The sequence below is a fragment of the Panthera tigris genome, chromosome B4 (genome assembly GCF_018350195.1).
Source record: "Panthera tigris isolate Pti1 chromosome B4, P.tigris_Pti1_mat1.1, whole genome shotgun sequence".
NCBI classification, from domain to species: Eukaryota; Metazoa; Chordata; class Mammalia; order Carnivora; family Felidae; genus Panthera; species Panthera tigris.
This window is the reverse complement of record NC_056666.1, coordinates 128,771,311-128,790,571: the sequence shown is the minus strand read 5'-3', so window position 1 is coordinate 128,790,571 and position 19,261 is coordinate 128,771,311. Positions and strand designations below refer to the sequence as shown.

General features: G+C 45.6%; 1 protein-coding gene across 14 annotated transcripts in view; it reads left to right on the top strand.

The window, feature by feature from the left end:
• The window catches only part of RBFOX2 (RNA binding fox-1 homolog 2), a 280,295-nt gene extending 263,790 nt beyond the window's left edge, over positions 1 to 16,505 (top strand). For 13 of the 14 annotated variants that reach the window (XM_042993158.1, XM_042993155.1, XM_042993153.1 and 10 more), the window contains 4 exons: positions 3,536 to 3,575; positions 12,333 to 12,421; positions 12,835 to 12,907; positions 14,599 to 16,505. In XM_042993158.1, coding sequence (XP_042849092.1) covers positions 3,536 to 3,575; positions 12,333 to 12,421; positions 12,835 to 12,907; positions 14,599 to 14,643 — 247 coding nt within the window. In that variant the 3' untranslated portion in view covers positions 14,644 to 16,505. The remainder of the gene's footprint in view (positions 1 to 3,535; positions 3,576 to 12,332; positions 12,422 to 12,834; positions 12,908 to 14,598) is intronic. The other variant, XM_042993156.1, reaches the window with a different exon arrangement.
• The last annotated feature ends 2,756 nt before the right edge of the window (positions 16,506 to 19,261 follow it).

Sequence of the window (19,261 nt, the reverse complement as noted above, 5' to 3'; positions counted from 1 at the left end):
TCGCACGAATGTGGATTAACACTCCTGCAGAGAACCGAAATAGGAGCTCCAGATTGTAGTACAAGACCGCATCTGCTGTGTTCACCCCCTTGTCACCACCCTGTGTTGGGGCCGAGGCTGCCACATCGCCCTCCCTTTTGGTTTCACTGCCTGGGTGGTGAACAGCAGAACTAGTTACCCACAATGGATTTGCTTTCTTTGTAGGAGACGGATTAAAAGAGGTTAATTCAAAGATGAACCAAGTCCAATTGAATCCAGGGAGAAAGGGAGAAGTAGGAAGAATTAAACTACAGTTGGCTTCTGAATGATGGTAAAACAGCTGATATAGCGGAGCATCCTTCACCCTTTGATTTTTGTATGGAGGGTGCCTCATGCAGTGGAATGATTCCATAGCAACAAATAAATCCTTTGCTACTGAATGGGGGAGAAGGAGTGAAGGTGACAGGTTTTGTCTCCACGTGTTTCTCGGTGCCAGCCGCAAATGTATATTTTTATACGGAGTCGACTTCTAGAAGTTAGTTGTCCCGAGGACTTTCCTTTCTTCAAAGATGTGACCTTTGTGTTCTCCATCTTTTCTCTGCCGATGACAGGTTTTTTCCATATTCTCTCCGAGGAGTAAACCCAGCGGCAGGGGGGCCTGTTCATTGCTCCTTAGTTAAAACACAAAGGGAAAGAGCCTTCTCTGTAGGTCCTTTTCTGACAGCAGAATTGGCTTGGAGGTCTACGAACTCAGCATTCGTTCATAGACCGAATGGACGTGCCATTAGCGGTCCTCCATTGCACAGAATTCAGGCATTTTTATTAGACACGTGTGCATGTTGGAATGGACAGGCTCCAAGAGGCGCTGGAAGGGAAGTGCTTTAGAAATAAACTTTTGTTTGCAGCTTATAGATGCTTAAATCCCATGCATCCCATCATCTCCATCCTCTGCCATCACTTGCTTTTAATTTTATTCTTTCTTCTCTCAACTTGAGCTTTGACCTTCAACCTCTGACATCTCTTTAAAGAAGTGAATAAAGATGCAGTATTATTTCATCGAGAGATACTCAAGTCAGACATAAAAACAGACGTTTTGGAAGTTCTACACACCAGGAAAATTGTTCACGAAGCGTCTTCCATTTCAGTCCAGGAGAGTTTACTGTCACGTTCGCAAAGAGATGCCACTTGCCAGAAACATGGGACTTCTTTATTTTGTAACATTCCCGAGTTTACTTTATGAAACGGTTGGATTTGTTTTAGTCACTGTAGCTCATTTCACTATATTGGCCAAACCTGAGAACCCATTCGCTCCCTACTCTGTGTCAGGATTACGTTCGCTCAAAGATATTTTTATCTTTATGTCTAATCATACCAATCTCTGTGCATTACATTGAACACCGATTTCCCATGTTTTCTTTTTTATTAACTAAACCACCGGTTTACATGGAAGATGGCAAGGAATAAGTCCAGTATTTTATGGGGAATGGCCTAAAATTGCTTTTCAGCTTAGTAAACTAATTTTCATCCTTAATCATTGTGTTCTAGCCTCCTTATGGCATTTGATACAGGGAATATTAGAATTCTTCTAGAATTTAGGTAAATATTCCCAGTGAGTGACGTAACTTAGGGTAAACTGTATTCCTGCTTTTAATGCCACCACTGTTCTGTATCGAAGAGATGTTTGTAATCTTTGCCTGGATCCCCTGCTGAAATAGTTGAAGGTTAATTAATCACCACTTGGCCTCAGTGCTTTCCATTCTGTCAGCCTTCTCGTTACGAGCAAATGTCTTTTCTAATAAAATGCAGTTGAGAGGCAGATTACTTTCTAATATCTAACTTTAACTGCAGTTGGAGACGATGAAACCGGATAGGGCTTAGCTAAGTGAGCGTCACAGAGGAATTTAATTTGCCTGTTTTGTAATACAAATGCACAGCACATTTGGGGCATTGCAAAGTGTGACCGTACTGTCCTGTAAACCCAACAAAATGTCATTGTAATAAGTAGAATTCAGAAACTTTCCAGCCACCTGCAAAAAAAAAAAAAAAAAAAGTTATTTCACATTCAAGTTAAAAATATGATTTAAAGACCTCACTTACTAGTTTATTACAACAGAGAAGGTAGTGCTGAAAATTTCCAGCTTGCTTAGTTGAATAAACAATAAACAGATCTTCTCATTTAGAATATCCAAATCTTGGTTTAACACATGCGAAGAAGAAAGTCTTATCTTTTATCTCTACGTCTGTTCCATGTCTTTTGGTCCCAAAGTAATGTTTTGGGGAAAGTCCATATGCACAAAAATACCTCAAAAGGTTTGAAATCTACGATTATCATAGTTTAGTGTTGCCCAGGACTTTAAAAACAGAAAACAAAAAAACCCCCAACTTCATGTGTTTTGTTTGATAAAAATTCATTTTTCTGAACAGGAAAATAAACCCTTCTAATTCCTAATCAGCTACTGTTCTCCATTTTATCCTCTTAAATAAAACAGGATGATCCTTGGTCATGCCCCAAACGTCAGTTATCAGTTAATTTTTCAGAGTTCCATGAATATTCTTAACGGTCAAAAAAGAGCCCCTAAAATCTTGCAGTTACTCCTTCCCACTCTGGATTATATTGTTACTATCTGGGATCCCCACTGCACCTTTTCAATTCTCGGACCTTGGACCAATCACCTTAACCTTTAGCTCATTATCTCTGCTTGTGAAAGCAATGCATTGTGGGTATTTTTGGTTGTGTTTTTTTTTTAATTACATTTCTCTGTTTACTTTGGTCAGAATTGATTGACTTGTTTTTCTGAGGTGTTGCATTGGTTCTTAAAATGCTGAATAATAATACTTTGCATGCTCGTGTGATCAGCCAAATCTTACTGCATGTCTAATGTGCAGGGTAAAAAGCAGGTGATGTATGGATATCAGGAAAAACGTACCTACTTCTAGGAAACAAAACAAAACGCTAAACCTAATCTTGGGACATACTCTGCGTACAGGTCCTGCCCTAATGGGATTCTTTCGGTTCAGTTTTCTTATGTTAGACCCCCTTTCCCCGTACCTCTCCCCCCTCCCTAACCCACGCACACGCGCACACACGCACACACGCATACACACACACACACACACACACACACACACACACACACACACACACACATTTTGAAATTCTTTAAAGAAAATTTCCTCCAAGGGCAAGCTTTAAAAAAACCAACAACTCCAGGTATGAGAAGTTGATGTTTCTAATCCAGCAGAGTTCTGATAGTTCTGTCAGGCCCTCTGGGAATGCTTTCATCGTTTTAACCCTCCTTTAATTACCAAGCGTTCAGAACGGTGTGCATTCGAGTGGCGCGCTCCCTTCCCGCCTCGCATGTCCTGGAGCTGTACGACGTGCGCGTGCCCGTGCACGGTCCTCTCGCTGACTCGCTGCGGCCCCCCCAGCCCCGGTTACGTATTCATACATCACCTGCCTGTGTAGAGCGCATGTGCATGCTGCCGTCCTCAATAACCGGAATGTGTTTCTGTTCTTTTGTTTTTTTGTTTTTGTTTTTGTGTGGATTTTCTGCAGTGTGGTTTACCAGGACGGATTTTACGGTGCTGACCTCTATGTAAGTACACACACCGGGGCCTTCTCGACCCCATTCCCTGACAAGCCAGCCTTTTTTTTTCTGTTTCTTTGGTTTGGTTTGGTTTTTTTGTTTTTGTTTTTGTTTTTTCTTTGTTTTGTTTTGGTTTTTTTTTTTACATATAATTTATTTGATTTTTATTTTCTTTTTCCTTGTGGATATATATATATATATATTTATATATTTAAGAATGCAAGCATGCTTCTCTGCCACTGCGCTTGCCCCTGGGTGCAAAAACTAAGCCTTTGGGTTTCCTGATCATTGCTAGAGTCAGTCTACTGGACATATTCTTTTCCCTTCCCTATACCCACAGATGTTCTGTGATTTATTTGCGAGATGATCAGCAGGTTTAAAGTCTTTTAATACCGTCGTGTCATGTGCATACATAAATAACAGGATAGTTATATTAGCTTAAACCAACTCTCTCTCTTTTCTGCTTTTCTTCTCATTTCACATCCCTCTTTAGATCATTGGAGCTTTGATTTATGTAGACGGCAGTAAGCTTTCTGAACTATGTGTTTTCCTATTTTCCGTACTTTGAGAGAGCATTATCCTGTGAGAGGGAGGTAAGGAGCTGATGCCAGTGGAAAGTGGGTGATAATGAGAGGCAACCAAACACTCAGTGCTTGCAGCCTTTCGCTATCAGAAGGTCCACAGCTACCGGGTCTCTTTTCTTAAGAGCCATCTAGAGGGAAATGAGTGGCATAATTGGCAACCTAGACTCTTCTTACAAACATCCTGCTACCATCCAGGATTTGTTGATTGTACCAGCAATGTTAACATCATCGTTATTATTATCCATTATTGAAACTGTCTTGTTATAGCTAAAGTTCCATGATTGGCTTGTCACATATTATTTAAAATGTGGACAAGGTGATCTAACTGACAAAGAGTCAAAAGTTTGGAGTTTTGAGGTTTTTTATTAGGACCTCTCCAAATGATCGGTTTCTGAATGCAAGCTTAGTCTAACCACCCAGGTCGTTAAGAAACGATTTCTTAAGAAAAACTTGTCAGGATGAAATTATTCCTTGGGCATAGGTTAGAGTTGTCCGGGAGTGCTTTCTCCACCCTTACCTCCCCGAATCAATAAGGGTGCCTTTGTAGCGAACTTTTTGCCACAGATTTCTGCCAGAGACTCTCTGGCAACCAGAAAACTTCAGTGCACTTTGAGAATGTCCTTAGAGACTCTGTGGTGCAGGAAGTAAGGAGGTAACTGGACACACCTGTCCTCTGTAGAGTAGCCCTTCAGAGTTTGCCCTAGTTTAACAGATGCTTAAAGGAATCTTAGCCACGATTTGGTCCAACCCTCTCACTTCGTAGATCTATTTCTTAAAGAGATGGTGACTTACCCAGATTACATCAGTTATTTATATAACCCAGCACAAAACTCAACTAATCCATATTTCGTTATCAGTGCTTTAATTAAAATCCACGTCTTTCCTCAGCTGGTTTTCCAGAAGTAACGAAACATACCTTTTTTTCCTGTGCTCACAGTGAAACTTGAGGGTTGGGGAAATATTCCTACTTTTATACCAGATGACACTTTTCTAAATACACATATTTACATACGTTCTTCGCATGTACATTCTCCCATATACATTAGAATCCATGTTCTCATGAAAGTCATCTTTACGTTATTTAAATTGCTTTCCTGAAATCTGGTCTGTTAGAGCACGCTTTTGCACTGGAGTTATTTTCTTAAGTCAAAGTTTTTGTTTTTGTTTTTTTCCTCTGATACCTTTTTTATTTGGGGATTTTTAAAGTATGGCTTATTTCTACCTTAGTAAGATTGCCTACTTCCCCCTTGAGTGAACCAACCAAATATTTGTTTATAATTCTCTCCTATCTTTAGGTCACAGCATATGATTTTATTAAGAGAGAGATGACTTTTCTGTACTTCTGTTGAGAAAATAAAAACACCCTTGACATTTTTGTTTTAATCTACTAACCGGATCACCTTATGAAACTAAATGGGTAATTCAGCAACCTTGCTGAAATACGTGTTTGGCCAGTGGTGTCTTATTAATGAAAGGAATTAATCACAATGTTACTGTCATTTCTTAGCTCCTATCTTAAAGCAGTCACTTGGAGGAAAAAAGGTGGTCCCTAGTGCTGAAATATTTTCCGACCCCACTAATGAAAAACAAGAATGCATTATGAGGTAACTGTTGAGTGAAGTCTGATACAACTGTAGCTTTGAAAACTTTAGATTCCCTCTTCCATGTGTGAGGGAGCGAGGGATGCTTTTTCTAAAACACACACACACACACACACACACACACACACACCCATGTTTTACCTAGAGTTTTCCTGTTTCTCTCTGTACATTTCCACCCCCCCTCCCCCACTGTGGAAATCTATCCCTATACACTGAGTTGTTTCCTCAGAGATACACGTTAGCAATAGGAAGACAGGAGAGTTAATCCAGTACAAGTGCACTGACCCAGAGCTTGAAGAAACATCACGAGAGAAGAGTGCAAGCTGCTGGCTTTAAGTTAGACTAATTTAGGCTATTCATTCAGAGAGATTTTTGTTGTAATCTCTTTCCCCTGTTCTGTTCTTAGTCCGTAACCCCTGCTAGCCATTTGCTTCCTTTCTGTTTCTTTTGTGCCACGTTCCTCTCCAGAGAACCGATCTAGCAACTGTGGCTGCAGTTTGTAGAAAGCCCCCCGACCCCCGCCCCGCCCCGAGAAGACCTGAGCTTAGCAGACGGATCGTGCGTCCTCCCCGCCCCTCTTTTTCTTGACCAGTAGAAAAGGCGTAGCTCACCCTGATTCACGTTTTAAAGGGATGACAAAACTGCTCCTGATTCTTATCCTGTGAAAAGCATGCTTGCATCCAAAGGAAAGAAAAGGCTGGTGGGCCCCTTAGCGGGCTTTTTTGTATGATTGTTTTCCTTCCACAGCTGTGTTTTTTGAACTGCTCTTCCTGTGTTCTGTTATAGAATAGTCTTACAGGAACCAATCATTAGCGCTAAAATACCTCAGGTAGGAGTGCCAGTGTGACCTGCCAATCAATCAGATTGTGGATTGCAGTGAAAAAATTGAATTATACTAACCATTCCAGCTCCACGTTAGAGATGGGAACAGAGGCTTTTTTGGACAACCGAGACTTGTGAGCGTGTGATCTAAGCCCTGCTATACCTCAGCAGCGCACAGTCAAGTCCCATACGTGACGGCACCGCCTCCGAAATTAAGTGCTCCTGCCCCGTCGCCTCCGTCCACACCAGGCGTGTGCTCTGCACTGTCCCATCACTGCCACCTCTTTTAGTTTGCCAATCGCATTTGTCCATGGCGTTTAAGCTGGTCTGTTATACTTGGAGATCTTAGCAGTTGAGGACATTTTCCACTGTGAAGGAAATGAGAGAAGGGAGGAAGTTGAGTCTGTCCACGCAGGACTCCTAAGTCCCCGATTGGGCCCCGGGGTGAGGCCACAGTCGTAATTGGACCGTGCTGTTCGCCCCACTTCCGGGTTGCCTAAAAATCTAGACCTGTTGGGGCCGTAAAACTGAAACACGTATTCCCCTTGCCCTCTTTCCTTTCACCTTAAAACAAGGTCAGTGAGTTCATTTGGAAAATCATTCACCGTTACGTCTGCTGATAGCTGGATGCTGGGGAAAGAGAACCCCAGGCCGCCCGTCACACTCCTTATGTGGCCTCCCGGCCGGGTTTGGGAAATGAACTGACTTGGGGGCATGTGAAATGGTGGCGTGCTTGAGAGATTTGATTTGTTAAAGATCATCTCTCGTCTACCATTGAAGTGATAAGTGGAAGTTAAGAAGCTGATCATAACCATTTCTTCCCTTAACCCCAATTTTAAAGTAATTCTAAAATAAAATTTAAGTACGTGTCTTTAAAACTTTTTCGTATCTACTTTCCAAAGTAGATATAGGTCTCCGTCAAAAACAGCAACAGTATTATCATTATTGTAAGTTTTTAGTACTCATGTCTGTGTTAACACTTAATCAGAGGTGCCCTATTGCCACAGAAGGGTAACCCCCCTCCCCCCCGCCCCCCAGGACCCATCTAGACAGTGTTTCTCGGCTGGAGCCGGGAGGAGGCAAGGGAAGGGAGGAGTTAGAATCGTGTAGGGACAAATGAAGCGATCCCCAGAGGCACGGCAGGTCAACCCAAAGTCAACCCAAGCTCGTGGGGATAGGTCTCTGCTCCCTGTAGTGATTTTAAGCATCACATCTGCCTTTCTCTCCACCCACCCCCACCGCCCTTGCTCAGTAAATCTGTACATCACGTGCAGGGACCAAAGCTTTCATTTTGTCTGCTGGTCTTAAAACACACACTCTCTTCTCCTCAGTGTCACATAACGTCACTGTCTTCCAGGTAGAAAGAAGGTGTCTTGACATCACATGCTCACCAAAGTCCTGTTTTCATGTAAATCTAAAACAAAACCAAAATAAAATTCACGGCTAGGTTAAAATCAAGAGAAGGGGAATGTCTGCCAGCAGGAGATCCTCCTAACAGATAATGCAGATACAGGAGGGCAGGATATGTAGAGCCCTTCCATTTTGTTCTGGTTAAAACAGAACCGTGCAGGAGCGTCCTGTGGTCAGTGTGGCAACATTATAAAGTTAATTAAATGCTAAAACTGATTCAGAGTGGAGTAGAGAATCCCTAGCAGGTGATGGTGAACCCTGGAGAGCTGAGACATGAACATCAAAAGGATCTTCAAGGTAACCGCATTGTCCTGGGAAAGAGCTGGAAGTTGAAGGCAGGGATGTCTTATGGATATGTGGAAAGCTAGAACATTCAGCACAGGCGCTATGGCAGAAGAACTCTGGGTCAGAGTGGATGGGTGCTGACGGAGGGCCGGCGAGTGCTGCGGGTCAGGACTGGACCATGCGGTCAGGGTCAGGAAGGGTGAATAGGGGAGCGATGTAGCTAGCGTCGGGCCACCCCTATTGGGAACATTCTGGAGTCCTTCGTAATGAATTATAAAGGAGTGAGAAAGTGAGCCTTTTAACGGGGCATGTGTATGTTTGCATCAGGCTCAGCCCATGCCAAATGTATCCAGCTCTCAGGGTTCCGAAAAGCAGTCCATGTGTGCCCTCCTACATTAGGGTGTGCTGTGGCCATGCTAATCCCCATTTTTTGTTTTATTTCAAATCACACACAGATAGAGTCTGCAAACTGCTTCAGATCCAACAGGTCTGATTGTGTGTAAATACATATGTCCTTTTTAATTTTTATTAATGGTTGCTTCAGTTTTGCATCAGTGCATGGTTAAAAGCAATACACATCAGCTATTTCATGACTTCATATCTCCAAATGAATTATTTCTCCTCTTTTTTTTTTTTGTTTGTTTGTTTGTGCAGTCAGCTGAAGACATGTTAGCATCCCCACTCTAAACCTCTCAGTGGAGTCTCTGTTCCCTTCTCTGACATAACAGATGGGTTACTGCTTGTTATAATTATTAACATCGTGGTGTGGGCCAGGGCTAGGGCGGGCGACCTTGACTATTTCTTTGGGCTGGGGAGGGCCCGTCGTTAGGGTCTGGAATGTTAACTCAAGTGGTGACTGACTGTTTCCGTAATAGCCGGTTGTTGTGGCTGCACGCTCTAGTACCTGAGGCTGTGTACTTCACCGAGCTTGTGGTAGAGCCTAGGGCAAACCGCTGTCCCAAGAGAATGCTGGGATAGATAGAGTTAGCCAATACGAGTCTGAACGTGGTGATTTTGCTGGTTGTTTTAGCTCCAGATGTTGGCATGCTTAGTTTTTAATGTGATTAATAAATGTGGCGCCATATCCCTCCCCGCCTCCCCCCCCCCCACGCCTGAACCCTGTCTCCTACCCCCTTCCCCACCCTTGTTCTTTCTGAAAAACTTAAGAAACAGTAATGAAAACCTTGGTGTTTCAAACTGCACTTTGTTCTCATGTTCTGCAAAAGACCTCAGACTTGCCGGTAGAAGCAAAAGCCGAGAAAACGATTTCTCAGCCCGGAAGCTCTGTGCACTCCGAAATCGGAGTAGGGATAGAGACATCCGAAGTGTCTCTGTCTTACAGTTTTGGATGTATTTTGTTTAAGGCAGCAGCGGAAGTGCTTTGGGGTATGACTACACCCAAGAGAAGTAAATCCATGATCATACACCTTAACTTTTCTAATTTTGGGGTAGTCGCTGATGAATTACCAAATTAGCTTGTATCTTTCCATCCTAAACATAGTCCCCCTTTTAAAGGGCCTCTCTGTAGCACCATTATAAAGTAATCAGGAGAGTCGTCGTGTTGAAATATTACCAACTTAAAAAAAAACAAACATTCACGTAGTTTTTCTTCATGCTGATATTCTCCTCAAGCTTTTTGTTATCCGTAAAACATTTGTATTCCTGTTCTGGTTTTCCTGAATTTAAATAGCAAAGAACCTCATCAAATTTCAAACTTCAAAGCCCGAGTTGAGTTAGAATAGAAGGAAACTACTGCAGGTAGATTCTCTCCCATTTCCTTCTGGTTTGGAAGGAATCTCCTTTCCCCCAGTCTGATCTCTTGAGGTTCTGATGGCTTTTTGCGGGTTGAGGAACACGAGAGGGAGTGGTCCTATCAGTAACTAAATTCAGAACCTCCTTTTCCAGAATTCCAGAATTAGTATGCTAACCGCTCAAAGTGATGATTTGATAGAATCCCCAGTATTTTCGACTTTACAGAGACTTTCAGAGAGTCAGGTCGGTACTGAGCCTCAGAATCCCTTAATGGGAATGTATATTCTGCCCTACGGCATAGAACTTCAGTTTTTAAGCGTTTTACTCAGGTGAGCACAAATTGGGCTTTAACTGCTTTGATTACGTTGGTGTTTTAAATTTTTAAAGATTATTTTGGTGTCTTTTGGAATACTAAAGGCACAGACCACCTAATGGCTGTTTACCACGCTATCGTTGCTTACAAAGTTTTCCTAAAGACGGCCCTGGTGTAGATCTCACTCTAACAAACTTTAATTCTAAACCAATGGAACCATCTGTAGTTATAATGAAAAATTGAGCCTTTCAGGTTCATTTAAAGCTTAAAATTTCAGCTATAATGACTGGCTTGTTGCTTTGGTTAACACATGCTTTTACTGTTCTTTAGAAGTTTAAAAAAGGACCTACCTAGCTAGCCATAGATACCATCAGGTAAAGAGACACTTTATAGCGTGTGTATATATAGATAGGTCTAGTTTTAGTTACAGATACAGCGGTGTATGTGTTACAGCCTGGATGTATACAGTTTTGCCCAAATCAGTCTGTTCCCGTAGACCTGGCTGGATTTCAGAGTGAACGTGTTGATCTCAGGTAGCCCCCGAGGGTGCTTCCCGCCTTGTTTCTGTCCATTACCGTGTCATTGCCAGTGTTTGGTAATATTAATTAGAATCTTCTTACTTATACGTGGAAGAATTTGTAATGGAGAAAGAAACATTTGCTTTCCTGAGTGATTCACTCGAAGAACAAAGAGAAGTAATACGTAACTACTGTAATCCAGTCAGAGGGGTACTTTGAACGTACGCCGGAAGCTACTGCTGATGACGTCAAGAGTAGAAACGTTCCTCCGGAATGCAGAGCGTTCACGTAGAGAAAGCGTACATGAGATGGTGTCATAGCGTGTACCAGTTGAACATAGTTGTATCTGAGAGGGAGAAATAGTCATAAGAATTTACACCTGAATGAGGTGTAGGTGAAAGAGACGAAGTCTAGAAGAGGAAAAAAAGCAGGGCTTGCCGCTTTTTAAAATAGCACTTATCGTTGTGATTTTCTTTGAAACACTTCATGGGAGAGTACATGTGGTTCACCCTGACAGCGGAAACCTTTGGGGTGTTTGTTCCCCTAAAGTGAAGGGAAGTAACAATAGGATGGAAGAGTTTGGAAGCCTCTAGGACCGAGGGGATAGTGGAACCACTGGAAGAAGGACTCCAGAGTGCGCAGTGAGACTGGGTGTTAAGTAAGGGCCTCTGAATCTGTTAGGAGAGGAAAATAAATGCAGGCAAATGCTCAGGCCATGGAGGGAGGCCCAACTCATCTAGCTGAATCCCACTGCAAGGCCCTCAGCCATTCGTAATCTGATTTGCCCCAGTCCTAAATGCAGCTCGGGACCGGCAGACTTTTTCTGCGAAGGGCCAAGGGCTAAACGTTTCCGGCTTCGGAGGCCGTACGGTGCCGTCACGCCTGCTTCCAGAAACAGGTGGCAGGCTGCATCGGCTCACAGCCCGAAGGTTCCAGCCCCTGATCTACACTGGCTTTTCCTATTAAACGTTGCCTCTCGACAAAAAGCCTAGTCCTGATGGAGCATAGCACCAGAGAGGACCTTTCTGTTACATCCTGTAGTCTCTTAGCAATAAATCAGCCTGAGAATCTGAAGTTAACACATACACATTTACATTCCCCATCAGTCAGATAGCGTTCTCCTACCTTCCTGCAAATATTTGCCCTGTTGAAAGTTCCAGCAAAGACCATGAAGTAAGACAGGTCTGAGATCATGTCTTCGTTGCTTATATCGGAGAACGGGTCCCACTGAGGTAGTTTACTCTTGTAATTGTCCTAAATTGGAAAGCAGATCCCTGCGTTGGGTGGAGCTTAATTTTGTGCCAGGGGAAGGATAACATGCAGACTGATGCAGTTTGAAACATTTCTCCTCCCACGTGTGTGTCCGTGTTTGCGTCTGTCCCTGTGTCATTGTGCGTGTACGTCTGCGTGTGGGTGGGTGTGTGTTGGTCCGGCCGTCGGGGGAGAGGTATCTGTAAAGTCAGTTCTCTTCTCTCCTGTAGGGCGGATACGCAGCCTACAGATATGCACAGCCGGCTACCGCGACCGCGGCCACAGCCGCTGCCGCTGCCGCCGCAGCTTACAGCGACGGGTAAGCGGGCGGGGAGCCCGGGGGGGCCGCCCAGGTGCCGCCCCGCCTTCCTCCTGTCACCATTTCCGGATCGCCACTCGGGCCACCCTGGGTTCCAGATGCCTGCAGACCCCCTTAGGCCCTGTGCTCCGCCCCCCTCCCGCTTATTCCTGTCTCTCTTTGGCTTTGACCCCAGGCTCCCTCTCTCCCTCTTCCTCATCCCCACCTCCTTGCTTTTCCATTGGATGGAAGTCCTTCAGATGTTTCCAGAGGTACTGCATTTGGGCGTAGAAGCGGACAGGTTTCCGTTCTGCCCGTTCCCTAATAACGTTGAGGACCGAGTTACTCGCTAGTCTTGATTAGCACAGTAAGCCTCTCATTCTTTTAGATCATGGCCTTTTCTTGCTCTCCCTGATTGTCTTTCTTCTCTCCAGTTACGGCCGGGTATACACAGCCGACCCCTACCACGCCCTGGCCCCTGCCGCTAGCTATGGAGTTGGCGCTGTGGTGAGTATTATTATATGTACCGTGTTTTTTTTTTTTAACCACTTTACACCTTTTAACTTTTACCTGCAGTTTGCAGAAGCTCTAGAAGTGTGATAAATTCAGGCCTTCTTCCACTGCCAAAGTGTTGAAGCCACAGAAAACTAGCTGGAAATTCGTATCGCCTTCATCTGTGTGTTGTAGCATGAGCCCCTTGACCTGGTTACCGGCAGCAGAAAGGCATGAATAGTGACAGTCTGCCCCAGGTGACGGCATCATTTGGGAGAGAAAGAAGGGAACAGGTTGATGCTTTATATTGGCTCAGATGTTGGATACATATACCTGTGGCTTGGTTTAACTGATAGGTCTTAGCAGAGATGTCGGGGGAGAGACTCTCCAGCTTTCACAGTAAGTTTTCCAAAACCTGTGCATTAGTTTCAGATGCAGATATCAAAGGATGTCCTTGCCATTTCTGAGCCTTCTGGCAGAAAGCACTACAAATCACCAAATGAATGCCTTACAAAGGTCTTTTCTATCCGTAACATTCATAGCAAAATACGATGTTTTCCTGGAAGCGTAGAAAAGATCCATAGACCTCAATTTAGAATAATCCTCCCCCCAACCAAACTCGAACCCTCACTGTGGTATTTTTGTGGTGGCCTGGATACGTCCAGGCCCAGTGATAGTGACTCACCGGCCGCAGCAGGGACACACCGTGTCACAGCGACATCTCCTAACGCTGTGTGCCATCCAGAGTACAGCCAGGCAGCGGCCTGGGGGTCATGGACGACAGTGTGTGATGGGGAGGCAGAGTGATAAATGAAATTTAAGACCGGGAGGAATATGAGAGAGCCCATCATTTCTCACACTAAATTTCTAATGATAGATTTGTGGGAGGAAGTAACAGGGTCCTGAGGGGAATGTAGGTGTAGACAGACAAGATAAAGACAGTGATAGAAGTCGCTGAGATTTTATGTGCCAAAAAGATACAGATCCGACCCCGAAAGAATGACCCAAGGAGAGAGATGTTCCTAGGGAACTTTTAATGGAGATAGGTCGTTAGATAAAAGAAAGGAATTAAAGCCCAGTTAAAATGAGAGAGAGAGAGAGAGGGAGGGAGAGAAGGAAGGAAGAGAAGGGAGGGAGGAAGGAAGGAATGAATTCAGATACGTCAAGAAGCACCTAGTTGGCACATTTTGTAGGTTATAGAGGAACTAGACTTTAATATTTAAAAGATTGACTGTGGTTTAAATCCAGCACCATCTCGAACATGGTATGTGACAGTTAGTGGTCAGAGCACCTGAGCACCTATTCCCTGCAGACAGGTAATGTGCAAGAAGGTGAAATCAGCTATGATGTCATCAAGGTAAACCGAAACTCGTGCTAAATTTTAAACATCAGATTATTTACTGACTTGGTTTTAAACTCTACTGAGTTTCCCTTCTTTGCTAATTCATGTAAATCATTAAGTACAGTGTCGTCATACCCTCTTCTTGAGAATATCGGGCCAGCAGTGAGTGTCGTGGGTTCTGGTTTGAGCCCCTTAGAGGCAGAAGTTGGTTTCCCAATGTCACTGCACAAGGTCACATCGTACCAGTTGCTTTGAAGCTTCTAGAGAAACTGTTTTCCCAAATCCCTTTTCAGGACACTTTTCTTCACCTTTAATGTTTCTCTCATCAACCTTCTAATTATTTTTATGTCTCTAATTACTGCAGGCGAGTTTATACCGAGGTGGCTACAGCCGATTTGCCCCCTACTGAAGTGACGTGAGACCCCGCAAATGGGACAGCCCCCCAGTTCATGAGGCCTGGCTATTGCAATATTTACTAGTAGAGGAACTCTATAGCAAGATGAAGAGGAAAAACAAACAAACAAAAAAAAAAAAAACACAAAAAAAGAGAGAATACTTTTTTATACCTCACTATGTTCTTTGAATATGTATTTTTCCTTTAAATTTCTGCCTTTAATTCTTTTGTTCCAAAGATTGTGCATTTTTTTCTTTTTTTTTTTCCTTTTTTTTTTTTTTTTAACTGTGGTAAAAAAAAAAAAAAAAAAATAATGCATTTCCATGTCTGTATGTCCGTGCTAGCTCATTCTGTCAATCACGGAAGAGGCAGTTCATGAGGAAGGAGAGACCTTAGGAGCTGATGAACGCATGTGATCAGAAATCCGCAGACAGAGTTACCAAAGTGTATCCGGTGCTGAGTGGCTGGGGGACAAGCAGAAGTGGAGATCTTTCTGCGACAGGATATTCTTCTAGTCTTCTGAGTTTCTGGTCTTCGGCAGGCAATTCTGGTTGGCTGTGGCTGGAATCCACATGCTGATAGATGACAGGAATTTGTGCTTGCAAAGCGGGAGAATTAAAAGCCACTGTCCTCTCCTCTTCCCTCCTGTCTTCTCCATCCTTTTTACAATCATCTTACCTGCACAGCCTGAGACGGTCGGCATAGTTTTTGGAATTATAGTATTAATATTTCCAAACACGCTCTCAGACTGTGGATAATAAACACCTCATTAGGAAACCGATCTCAGAATGAACTCCGGAGTGTGAAAAAGATCATTCTTTTCTTTCTTGAGATCCTAGCATTCCTGCTGGGCCTCTTCTCCTTTCTCTGAACCACGGCTTGGCTCATCTGTCCTTTTATGAACTCCCTGCTCCCACGTCCTCAAGAGTCAGGAATTTAGGACCCAGAGACAGGAGAATAAATAGCCAGCGACCAGATTTCCCGGCTTGAGGGTTAGAAGTACAGAGTGTTGGGAGTCCGTAAAGACAGTAAGGAAAAGAAAAGGGATATCGGAGGGTGTCTGGCAGGGCTCTGATATTCCTGTCCTTTCTCTTACATCAGGAGGGCAGTACAAGGTGTAAAACGTATGAAAACCGTTAGCAAAAGATCAAGCACTGAGTGCCGGGTCCACTGTCCCTGGAAGCTTGCGGTGACCGGGGCACGGAAGGGCAGGCATGGGCGCTTTGTACTGGCTCCAAAGCCATAGGAATTCCCAGCTCCCGGGGCCTCTGCGAGCCACTTCTCTGTCCACAGTCTTGAGCTCTCGTGACCCTTCCGCCCGGCTTCTCGTCATCCTCCAAAGACGCCAGCCGAGCACCCGCCTACTTGGCATATATACCAACACTACAGGATATCAAATCCGAGCCCCTGAGGTTGCTCCCCTCCCATCCTGGAAGGAGAGTCTGACATGGCAAGGATCTTCTGTGTTGCCAGGAAGAGTCATGTGGTGGCCGCAGCAGTGGGTCACTGCCGCGGCCCTGCGGCTTTGATGTTACATGTATAAGCAAGGTAGGGGAGAGGCGTTTCTCTTCTAGCTGGTAATGGTAGAGGCCAGGGTCCTGCCGCATTTCCAAAATGAAGGCCTGAGAAAATAGAAAAGCACATTCTGTTTGGCTCCCTGGTCTATTCACGTTGGTACTAGGGTGACCTCTCACCCAAGGGATAGCTGCTCAAGGGAGTAATTCAGAGACATGGAGCTTCCGGTTTGGTATGGGTTTATTTTCCGTTTGTGTTTTTGTTTTTGTTTTTGTTTTTTTTTACTCCTGCCTCCACACATGTTCTTGACTGATGACTATTCGTGTCCCTGAATTAAAATGACTGACACATGGCAGCATGAAGCATCCTTTGTAAGCAGAGTGATCTGTCCGGGAGGGACTGGCCTGTCGTGTAAAGCACAACTCTTCTCCCCCCTCGGAAGCCCCGCTCTCCTGATGACCGGGGGAGAGGCTGTCCCTGAAACGAGGGGAGACGTCAAGGAAGATAGAGGCCTCGATGCAATCTTAACTGATTCTGGGGAGGACTGCGTGGAACAGGGGACACCAAACTGCCCGGGCCGTTGGCCACTTTGAAGGGTTCTCCTCCCCAAGCCAAAGTTTGGTTCGTTGCCGTTAAGACAATTTTTGTTGTGTTGTATATAAATATTTTAGTTAGAGGAAGGGTTCTTGGGATGCGGGGGCTATCACAGTTCTAGAGAATGGGGGCAGGGAGGATTTTTTTCCCCCCCTTTGCTTTTGGCTTTTGTTTTGAGGGAGAGCTTTTACTGACTAAAGACGGAGAAACCTCGGGTCGTGTTCAAACAGGGGCCATTGACGAAAATGGCAAACCACGGCTCGGTGGAGAGCAGGCCAGATTTTACGTGGTTGTGGCTGTCGCAGGGGAATGAGCTTAATCATTTGCTCTTCTTTTGTCCGAGAGAGAGACAAGGACGGTGGGAAAGGGAGAGAAGGCAGCCCCCACCGCCCTTCGGAAAGAGGCAGAAGCTGGAGCTTGGGGTTCCTTGCGTGCATTTCAGTTCAGCGGGTTCTGGCTGAGGACTCCGCGGGCAGGCCCTGCGTGCCCTGCTGCGTCTCCAGGGATGGCTTTGAGCACGGCTTCCTCCAGCTCCCTTCTCTAAGGAAGGCCAAGCAGAGTTCGGCTTGCGCCAGAGGGCCTTTGCTTTTTAGCGTCAGCACTGAGACTCGGGGCTCCCGTGAGCACCCGAAGGAGACGGTGTCGGCCTCCCCCTCACCTCTTGAACTTTGAGACTCCGTAGGGCCAGCCCCCTCGGAGGCAGGTTCCTCGGAGCACCGAGGCTTGTCTGCTCCCGGCTCTGGTTCCCGTCGCACCGAGCGACCGAGCCGGGAGGGAGTCTGGCGTCTGGGGGTTCGTGGGCGGATGCCGCTCGATGATCCAAAAACCTCACCGATGCTGAAGGCCAGCACGTGACCGATTTCCACAGCTTTCCCGTAGCTCCTGGCATGGACTCCTGTGCTTAGCATCTTACTCCTAGAGAAGCTGGGCTCCTTTAATGAGACCCCTAGCGAAAACCGTCCTCTCGGTCTCCCTCTTTCGGCCCAGAGAGCTGCCCCAGAGAGCTGCCCGTAGGTCTTTTCTGGAATGCCTTGTGGTGCGCGGTTCACCGGGTCAGACGTTGTGACTCAGCGTTTTTAAGGCTCTCGGGTTTGCCGGCCTTGCCACCGCCCCCGGCCTCCGGCAGCCACGAGGTGGGATGGAGCCAGTGTCACTTGTCCTCGAAAAAGAAGGGCACTGGGGCTCAGCTCCTAGTTTAAGAGGGGAGCTAGTGGACGTTATTCAGTAGAAACCCGGGACAGCAGCTTTTCCTGAAAAGTAAAACCCCTCAGGGGCTGGACCGCTCTGACTTCAGGTCATACTTTCCTAGCCGTGCAGCGGAGCAGTGGGTGAGTCAACACCCCCCCGTTAGTTTCCCAACGGGAGGGAGGTGTAGACTCGGGATGGAAGCCACCTCGAGGACCTGCAGGAAGGCCTTGATCACCCCCCTTTCCTCACGCCGGGGCCCATCTGGAAGGCACGCCGGCCGGGAGCCCAGCGTCCAGCCCCCTCTGCTGCTTGCAGCCTCTAGGACAGTAACATTCGCAGAATTGCAGACTTTTTTCCCCCAGTTGATAGGAAGAAAGGGACTTTGGGGGGTGGGGGTTGGGGAAGGGGTAGTGGTGTTTTAAAAAGCATAAGTTACCTGTTTGCACTGTTATAAGATAGGGAAAAAAAATAGTGGGCAAGGTGAACATCAGACGTAAATTTGCGTGTTTTTATTTTGTCATGCTCTTGAAGATGTCTGACCATTTGTAGGTATACACCAGTGAAACTTGATTCTCTGTTGCATCAAACACTTTTTTTTTTTTTTTGGCAATGTTACTGTCCACAAACCTCTTCTCCCCTCCCTTTCCCTTTTCCTGTGTACTTCTTCATACTTGCTTTACTGATCAACCAGGCAATAGCCATCCAAGAGCTAGAGCGTGAAGCAGGGCCCTCTCCAAGTAGGCTCTGGGTGTCCTAAGCCAGCACGCGCCCTCTGGTTCAGTGAGTGCAGTCGAGTCCCTGGCACCTGTCTTGAAAACAAGGCTTACAGACCAGACTCCAGCGAGTTCTCGAATTCCTGAATCCGATGGACCAGGAATGAGGAGCTGAGCGTGGAGGGGACCCCTCGGGTACCGAAGTTGGCTGTAGTAGCTGAGTTCTTCTCCACGTTACCGGAACTGTAGCCAGTTACAGTTTACTCAGGAAAACGGTAGATCAATTCAGCCATGGTAGTGCTGGTTGGCAGGGATTGGTAACTGAGGGAACTGCTCGTCAGCCAAAACGCAAACCTTGCCTTTAAGGAGACTGCCGGCGGGGGGGCTGGGGGTGGGGGGAGGGCCTTTCCGTGTCCCTTCTGGCTGGTGGTCACACACGCCTGTGTGGGGAAGGCCCGGTCACACTGGCAAGCAAAAAGGGAACATCAATTCTCTCTCCTCTCCCCACCCCCTGCCCCAGTCACCGACACCAGATTCCCAGGGGTACACGCGGTTTTGAATTTTTTTTTTTTTTTAAGTGACTTTCGGTTTGGTTTTTCTGGGGACTGATAAGTGCTTTAAGC